At 38.5% G+C, this 10,013-nt stretch overlaps 1 protein-coding gene and 1 non-coding gene across 2 annotated transcripts; one reads left to right on the top strand and one right to left on the bottom strand.

Moving 5' to 3' along the window:
- Nucleotides 1-5,526: 5,526 nt before the first annotated feature.
- LOC112502997 lies at nt 5,527-5,633 on the bottom strand. Its single transcript, XR_003067811.1, has one exon. It is a non-coding gene; the product is annotated as a small nucleolar RNA R71 (small nucleolar RNA).
- On the top strand, nt 5,545-6,489 carry LOC112502994. Its single transcript, XM_025107036.1, has one exon. It carries the CDS (start codon nt 5,545-5,547, stop codon nt 6,487-6,489), a length of 945 nt encoding a protein of 314 aa, XP_024962804.1.
- Nucleotides 6,490-10,013: the final 3,524 nt, after the last annotated feature.

The raw sequence follows: 10,013 nt of genomic DNA, 5'->3' as shown, positions 1-10,013 counted from the left end.
AACAAGAAACCATACCCTCACCAACTCATACACAACCCTCAACCCAACCACCCGTGGTGCATGCGGATACTCTCTCTTCATCAAGGCAACCTCCTCAGAGCCTAGTAGATGAGATTATACAAAGCATGGAGTCGATGCGAAGACGTTCTGAATTGCCACCCAGGGAACCAATTATGATGGAAAATATCCATCAATACCTGTACCAAGACCACGATGAAAGTTTGACCATCAACCTTCCGATCTTATTGCCTGAGTCCGTGGACCTCTTACACCATAGATTCATTAGACAGACCACACAAGCACCTCAGGCTGTCTTCTTGAATGATGGGATAAGGAGGGTCATGGATCTGAAAGTAAGGACATTTGCCAACCCAGCCATTCGATACATCGAGTTCACTGTGGAGAGAACACATGGGCAAATTAGCGTGTTCAACGAAAATGACCTCATTAATCTCAATCCATATGACTTGATTGAATTATACGCATACACGGAACAAAGGCAGGACCACGACATCAGATATGGAATGGTGAACCGAATGGTAGTAAAAATGATGGAAACCTTGGTGAACCATAGAGCCAAGAGTGATTTTGAAATTGCTCTTCGGCTAGGCATTAAAAGACTATCCTGTGCTCCACCAAACGAATACTTCCAAGGCCTGCAGGAGAAAAGATCTGCCTCAGCCCTAACTCAACCCGAACTTGGACTTGTTTACAAGAACGATTTCGGGGTTAAAAAATTCTTTAGACTAACTGAGGCCTTCAAGTATTCATCGGATACACTTGAATGGTTTCAGAAAGTCATTAGAGAAAGACTGGATAGAAACCACGTGCCAAGAGAAGAAGGGAGTCAGCTCATTCATGAGATATCGACAGTCATCGGCTATCGAAGACTGCTCATGCGCTTTAGAGAAATATATCAAGGTAGCTCATGATGAGTTGTATTTTTCTTTGTTTTGCCTTAATGTCTTTTGATTCCAGTATTGTAAGAATTTCATCATCCAATGAAAATTTGGAATTTGATGTCTTTCTATTAGATTAGTCTCTRTTCTTCACAATTGTTTCTAGATTAGTCTACGTTTGTTATTTCATTACTTAGGGGGAGATTGTTAAACCCCATAATTCATAGAGTGAAAAAGTAATGAAAAACWATAAGTGATGAAGAACCAGAAGACCGATGAAGACATCAAGGCAGAATTGACTAAGTCTGGAGCACAACCAGAGGACCGATGGACGACCAATGATGCGATGGAAAGAGCATCTTCATCGACCCTCTGGTTAACTACACTTAGAGAATTATCCAGCAATTCATCCTGAAGCATGCGATGAAGACTTAAAGATAAGGATGATCCATCATACCATGAATGACAGCTGGAGATGACAAGTCAACAGCTAGACTTCGAGTTTATCTTAAATATTAAAGCTTATCCATAGTTTAGATAAACGTTATCTGTTAATAGAAGATTAGCTAAAAAGTCTCATTAGATAGTTATCTTCTTATTAGTATAAATAGGTGATTAGACCTATTGTAAAAAGAGTCGCTTTTATGTTTTTCTTATTAATAAAGTGAAATCTTTGACGCTCAAGATTGTTCTTAATTGTTCATAATTTCTTCTTGAGTGTTCATCACTTTGTTCATCAAATCACTATAATTTTGTTATTATTAACAAGATTATTAGTGTTATTGAGAGATCTGGGATCAACAACCAGAGGCAATGAATTGGTCTAGGGGCAGGCGATGGACCAGAGGCTGCTGAAATGACTAAGTCTGGAAGAAGACCAGAGGCGATGAAAGTGGACCAGAGGCGATGAATTGGTCCAGAGGCGATGAAAATGGACCAGAGGCGATGAATTGGTCCAGAGGGGATGAAAATGGACCAGAGGCGATGAATTGGTCCAGAGGCGATGAAAATGGACCAGAGGCGATGAATTGGTCCAGAGGCGATGAAAATGGACGAACTCTTTGAAACGCACAGATCTGGGCATAACATTAATTAACCTCAAAATATGGGATATTAATTTTCTAGAAAAAAACTTCGAAATATCCGTTCTATTTTAGTGATAAAACCACCCGAAACATAATTCCAAACCAGATATAACGGTATTTTTACTTACAACCCGAATTATGTAGCAAAAGAATACGGGACAAGACTATATATAAGCTACACATACTACAACTATAAGATACGGTAATAAGCTACTATTTACGCAAAAGCAAGATCGTAATCTTGAAGTTCCCCGATAAATCTTCAAGTCAAACAACGGGTTCTTTCTTTTTGTCCGTCTTCTTTCCTGAGAGAGGTTGCCACTTAAATGGTAAGCCAATGCTTAGTGAGTTAAATATTACATATCAATATCGCACTTGTTTGTAAACATACATAATAAACTCTTATCAATAAAAGAGTTCAAGACATCATCCAGATGCAAACTGAGACTTACAAGAAACCRARTGAACAATTACGTACCGGATGCTAAGATCATAGGATTCCATATTCAAATCACCATAGTATACCATACCATTGATGCTCAATACATCAAGGGGACATGATAAACAACCAAATATATTCAGCAACGTTAGAATACCAATAAATATCAAGAATCAATAGATCAAATCGGTGTATATAACGAGGACAGTGCATCACCTCGTCCTTCACCTCTCGGGCTCATGCCAAAGTTTGAGTCAGAATCATACATTACGGGAAACCTGGCACTGCCTGCCTTCCTCTACCGGGTATGTGCCAAGGTTCCCTACTCATTGCTCTTCCTCCTTTCTGAGCAATGAGTATTCACAACCGCTGAAACTCTCACCCATCCTACCTGGGATCTTGACTTCGTCATAAACTTCTGACATGCCACACGAAGTAGTACTCGTACTATGGCGCACAATTCAAGGAACAAAACAACGAGTCCAGATCCGGAAAGCAAACCGATGTACCGAGATAGTAATATGGAATTAACTCAAGAGATGGAATCAAGGACAAATCAAGATCGTGTGACTCCATTCAATACCAAAAAAATTCATATGAAAATATATATATGTTCAAATCAATATGTAACAATGAACTATATAACTCACCGGGCAACCGTATAATACCGAAAAGCTCTGAATTGAGCTCATAAAGCAAGTCCAATCTACCACACTTAGATTGCTTCCAAAGTATCAAAATATGTCTTAATTACCCCTGGAGTAAATGTACAAAATCGCATAAGCAATCAATATAAGAAACTCATGATATACACCTATCCTATTTGAACATTTTACTTAGATTTCTATGTACAGCTGCTGCATGCAGAACTGTTTTGCCCATTTTAAGCTCGAATTCATGCCTTGAAATAAGAAATAAACTAGACTCAATTATCTAACTAAAGAAATTGGCCTTACATCATTTGGATTTTTCTATGATTTTATACAATTTTTCAAAGTCTGCACACTTTCAGTGCATTCTTAAGTCAACATTATCATTTTCAAACATTTTTCTCAAACCATTTCGATTCCAAATTATTCCAACTTCTGAATCTCAACTTAATATAATGTATTTGACATAAACAACCAAAATCCAACCTTTATTTTATCATTTATATTATCTCCCAAATCATTGACTTAATCAAGTCAAAGWTCRTAYRATGAAMTTKCATAAATCTTGATAATCTCTTGAATCTAATGACCATTTCATGTCATAAACACTAAAATGCACTCATTTTATACACTTAAGATCAAACCCATATGAAACCCTAACTCTAACTCAACATGAAATCCATATAACAAGAATGTCAACCAAAAACAAGTGCAAAAATAGATTATACCTTACTTGATGATCAAATCCTTCAAAGATCATGTAGTTATTATTTGATTTGAGTTGAATCAAGCCTATGTGTGTGAAATCGTACCTCTAGTGTGTGCATGAGTTCTAGACTTAAATGACAAGAAAAATGGGCCAAAACTCCAATTTATAATGCTAAAACTCGAGTTGGGCCAGGTTGGCCCCTCTAGGTACCCATTTTGACCATCAACACTTAAATTATTCATAACTTTTCGCTCGTACCTCCGTTTTCTATGAGGTTTTTGCCTACACGTTCATAAAGAGATAATATATAACATCCAACAAAAAATATTCCAGAAAAGATCTCCCAAAAAAATCCGTTTATGTATCTATTTGACGTGATATTTTCCAAATCCTCTAATATATTTTTAAGAAATATAATTCTAAAACTTCAGACCCAAACTCCCACTAAATCAACGCAGATAAGCTGATCACTTTGAAGTGTTAATATTAGATCCTTGATCCAGAGWTGGGCGGATCTGAAATACGGCTTAGATGATGCACAAAGATTTGAGAGAGTCTTTGATAATCACGTAGAGATGCGGGTTTTGCATGTTTTTAGCTTATGTTCAGATATTAGTCGAATTTATGCTACAATACGTTGTAAGTATAAATCTTCAGGCTAGTGGAACCAGATATCTTTTTATCTAGTAGCTAATTCAGCAAGTTTAAGATTGATTTAACTGGACGCTTTGTGGGCACTCTGTGGGCACAGTATATTAGAATTCACTTTCGAGAGATAGGAATTCTTATAGAAATTCCATGAGTTTCTGACCAAATTGTTCCTGTAATATTCTTAAGCAAAGCTTACACCCATACCCATCTTTTAAATTAAAAGGTTTATTTCGTATTTTAACGCTTTGCACCAATCAAAACTCAATTATTTTCTCAACCCGAAGCATGTTCAAGAAGTTCATGAAAGTCTCTGATTCTCAGTAAGTCCGGTCCCTACGGAAACGATCTTGGTACTATACCACTCTATTACTTGAAGCGATCATAGTATCGGCGTGCACTTGCACCGCCACTTTGGGGACTTTGTGCCCACTATGTGCACACTTACGATTCTAGCACACCAAGTTTTTGGCCTCGCTACCAGGGACTGGCACGATTTTTATCCTGAGATATTGATTTTAATTAGAGCCTTGGTCAGTTGTTTCATTCACTGTTCCTGTGTTGTATGCCACGGCTACAACACGGTGATATTTTACCTCTTGATCTTGAGTTAGAAAGAACCATTAGGAGACGAAGAAGAGGTAGGAACAATCGGCGAAATCCCAACCGTACCATGGTGGATAATCCACCTCCTCGGGAAGCCACAATCAATATTTTCGATGACAAAAATAGAGGCATACGGGACTACGCAACTCCCGAATTTGGTCAATTGGCCTCGGGATTTGGTAGACCCGAAATGACAGCAACATCTTTTGAACCCAAGCCGGTTATGTTTCAAATGATTTCTGCTATGGGTTAGTTTGGGGGATTATCTTCGGAGGATCTGCACTCTCATTTGAAATCTTTTATAGAAATGACAGATCATTTTAAGATTCCCGGAGTTACTCAAGAGGCCTTATGCTTGACGCTTTTCCTTTATACATTGCAGGATAGAGCTAGAGCATGGCTAAATTCCCAACTACCAAACTCGATCCTTACTTGGAATGATTTGGCGGAAAAATTTCTAAAAAAATACTTTCCTCCGATAAGGAATGTAAAGATTAGAAATGAAATTATGGCGTTTCGCCAAGAAGAAGATGAAGCGGTATCGGATGCATGGGAGAGATTCAAGGACTTTCTTAGGAAGTGTCCTCACCACGGAATCCCTCATTGTATTCAATTGGAAACCTTTTATAATGGGCTTTCTAGTGCCGCTAAGATTATTCTTGACGGAACAGCCGGTGGTGCTTTCATAGCTAAAACCTACAACGAGGGGTATGACATTTTGGAACGAATTTCTAATAATAATACTGAATGGTCTAACCCTCGTGCTGTCATTTCTAAATCTGCCTCGGGCATTCATGAGCTTGATGCCATTTTTTCTTTGAATGCCCAAATTGTTGCTCTAACTAATTTGGTTAAAAATAATTTAAACTTGAATGTGGAAAAGAATCAAGTCCAATCCATAATGTCTAATTCTTTCATGATTGAATCTTGTGTTTTCTATAGTGAAAGACATTCTTATGAGTTTTGCCCCGGAAACCCCGTTTCGGTAAATTATGTTGGAACCCATACAAGAAATAGCCCATTTTCTGCAACGTACAAATCAAATTGGAGAAATCATCCGAATTTTTCATGGGCTAGATATCAAGGACTTCAACCCCCCGGGGCAACTCAAGTCCAAAGCCGACCTTCGAATCCCTCGGGATTTCATCAAGGTGGTCATCACATGCAAGGTAATCACCACATGTACCAAAGCGGACAATCTTCACAATTGCTTGCACCTAGGCAACAAAATGCATCGGAGGGTAATGGTTCACTTGAATATTTATTTAAAGGTATTATAAACCAAACCAATTCCACCTTGAGGAGTTTTGAGACCCAGCTTGGCCAATTTGCCACGGATCTCAAGAATAGACCTCAAGGAACTTTGCCTAGTGACACGGAAATACCTAAGGAACATGTCAAGGCCGTGACTTTAAGAAGTGATAAGAACTTGGGAGACTCTAATGCCGAATAGGAAACACCCATGGAGCCGATTTGTCAAGAAAATATTTCACATTCTTTTGACACATCAAAATTTCCAGTTCTGTTTCCTACAACTGAAAAAACTCAAATTCCAGTTCCTGTTCTAGAAACAGCAGCTTTGTCCAGTTCCAACACCACCCAGTCTCCAACTGACACTGCTCATAGTGGGCAGAAACTGCCCACAACCCAGCAGAAAAAGACCGGTCCAACTGATTTAGATCTAAGAGATTTACCTTTTCTAGGTAGGGCCAAAAATGTGGATGTTCAATTTAAAAAGTTCTTGGACATCTTTAAACAACTCCAGATTAACATACCTTTGGTAGAAGCTCTCGAGCAAATGCCTAGCTATGTTAAAATTTTGAAAGACATCCTCAATAAAAAGAGAAGACTTAGTGAATTTGAGACCGTGTCTTTAACAAAGGAATGTAGTGCCCTTCTTACTTACAAAATTCCCCCAAAATTAAAAGACCCGGGAAGTTTCACCATCTCGTGCTCTATTGGAGGGAAAGAAGTAGGTCATGCCTTGTGTGACCTTGGGGCAAGTATAAATCTCATGCCTTTGTCCATTTTTTAATCAATTGGGAATTGGGGAAGTACTACCGTGACTTTGTAATTAGCGGATAGGTCCTTGGCATATCCGAAAGGTAAAATTGAAGACATCTTGGTTAAAGTGGACAAATTCATCTTTCCAGCCRACTTTCTARTGTWAGATTATGAAGCCGATAGGAATGTTCCAATCATCTTAGGGAGACCCTTTCTTGCTACGGGTAGGACATTGATTGACGTACAAAAGGGTGAGTTGACCATGAGAGTGAATGACTAGCAGGTGACTTTCAATGTGTTTAAGACTCTTAAGTTCAATGGGGAGATTGAGGACTGTTCGTCTATTTACTCAGTAGGTGAAGATTTCGATCTAAGTTTGATCGACTGTGTCCACAGTGGAGACACTGTGGGCATGACAGAAGACATTTGTGAAGAAGATTTACTTGAGGACATAGCTGCCTTTGAACAGTTAGATTTTAAAGATATACCAACCCAAACCCCGTCCATTATAGAAGCACCCGATTTGGAGTTAAAACCACTACCTTCACATCTTAAGTATGCATATCTTATGGAAGGAGAAAAATTTCCCGTGATTATTTCTTCCAACTTAAGTGATGAACTAGAAGAAAGGTTGATAGATTTGCTGAAAGACCATAAGAAAACTTTCTGTTGGACCATAGCTAATATTAGGGGAATAAGCCCGTCCCTTTGCCAACATAAGATTATATTGGAAGAAAATAGTGTTGGGAAGGTACAAGCTCAAAGAAGGCTAAATCCAATCATGAAAGAAGTGGTTAAGAAGGAAATCTTGAAGTGGTTAGACGCGGGTATTATTTACCCCATTGCTAGTAGCGGTTGGGTAAGTCCGGTTCAATGTGTGCCTAAGAAAGGTGGTACTATGGTAATCACCAACGACAAGAACGAACTTATCCCAACTAGAACCGTTACTGGGTGGAGGATTTGTATGGACTATAGGCAATTGAACTTAGCTACTAAGAAAGACCACTTCCCTTTGCCTTTCATAGACCAAATGCTAGATCGGTTGACCGGAAAGGAGTTTTATTGTTTTTTGGCTGGGTACTTGGGATACAATCAAATCCATATTGCACCCGAAGATCAAGAGAAAACTACTTTCACTTGTCCCTTCGGAACTTTTGCTTTTCGACGTATGTCATTCGGCTTATGTAATGCTCCGGCCACTTTCCAACGATGTATGTTTCAGATATGATTGAGGACACTATGGAAGTTTTTATGGATGATTTTTCGGTTATTGCCACTAATTTCGAAAATTTTCTTGAAAATTTGACGAAAAGTTTGGAAAGATGTGAAACCCATGACTTGATTTTAAATTGGGAAAAATGCCATTTTATGGTACAAGAGGGAATTGTTTTGGATCACATGATTTCAAAGAAAGGTTTGGAAGTTGACAAAGCTAAAATTGAAGTGATAATGCAATTGTCCGAACCTACTTCGGTCAAAGGCATTCGTAGCTTTTTGGGACATGCGGGTTTTTACCGACGGTTTATTAAGGATTTTTCTAAAGTTGCAAAACCTCTATGTAACTTGTTGCATGTTGACCAAGCTTTTGAGTTCACCTTCGATTGTAAAAAGGCTTTTGAAACAATCAAGAATTCTCTTGTCTCGGCACCCATTCTTATCACTCCCGATTGGTCCCTACCTTTTGAGATAATATGTGACGCAAGTGATTGGGCCGTGGGTGCCGTTTTGGGGCAAAGGCAAAATAAAATTTTTCACCCCATATACTGCGCAAGTAAGACTCTTATTGAAGCCCAATTAAATTATACCACCACGGAAAAAGAATTACTTGCGGTAGTATTTGCTTTTGATCGTTTCCGTTCATACTTGATTGGCACCAAAGTCACTGTTCATACAGATCATTCTGCAATAAAGTATTTATTTAACAAAGTTGATGCGAAACCACGACTTATTAGTTGGATTATTTTATTGCAAGAATTTGATCTTTAGATTGTTGACCGAAAGTGATGTGACAATCAAGTGGCCGGTCACCTTTCTAGAATTGAAGGAAATGTGTCAAGTGGGGGGAATCATGAGATTAAGGAAGTTTTCCCGGATGAATTTGTTTTGGCCATGCAACACACTTTTCAAAAACAAAATCCTTGGTATGCAGATATTGCCAACTATCTTGCATGTGGCCTTAAACCATATCATTTTCAGGGAAACCGDTTTAAAAAATTTCTTCACGATTGCAAGCATTATTTATGGGACGATCCATCCCTTTTTAAATTGGGATCGGATCAAATTTTGAGAAAATGTGTATCGGATGATGAAATCCAAGCTTTGTTAAAAGAATGTCACGCATCACCGTACGGAGGCCACTTTGGTGGACAACGTACGGCCGCTAAAATTTTACAAAGTGGATTTTTTTGGCCTACCATGTTTAAAGATGCTTTTGAATTTGTGAAGAGTTGTGACCAATGCCAATGCATGGGGAATTTGTCTCAAAGAAATGAGATGCCCTTGAACAATATTTTGGAAGTCGAACTTTTCGATGTTTGGGGTATTGACTTTATGGGACCATTTCCCATGTCTTTTCAGAATCAGTACATTTTGGTTGCGGTAGACTATGTCTCCAAATGGATAGAAGCAAAGGCTTGCTCAAGAAATGTTGCCAAAACGGTAGTGGAATTTTTGCATAAAAACATTTTTGTTCGTTTTGGAACACCTCGAGCATTGATAAGCGATGAAGGGACTCATTTCATAAACAAAGTGTTAAGTACCACTCTTGAGAAGTACAACATCCGACATAAAGTAGCCACGACTTACCACCCACAAACCAATGGTCTTGCGGAACTTTCAAATCGTGAGATACAAAATATTTTAGAAAAAGTGGTTAAGCCAAACTGTAAAGATTGGTTGCTTAAATTGGATGATGCACTTTGGGCTTACCGTACCGCTTTCAAGACTCCATTGGGCATGTCTCCGTACCAACTT

Source organism: Cynara cardunculus, unplaced genomic scaffold (genome assembly GCF_001531365.2).
Source record: "Cynara cardunculus var. scolymus isolate 2C unplaced genomic scaffold, CcrdV1 Un_Scaffold_2331, whole genome shotgun sequence".
In the NCBI taxonomy this organism is placed as follows: Eukaryota; Viridiplantae; Streptophyta; class Magnoliopsida; order Asterales; family Asteraceae; genus Cynara; species Cynara cardunculus.
The sequence above is the reverse complement of the archived record's forward strand: the minus strand, read 5'-3'. Positions and strand labels throughout refer to the sequence as shown.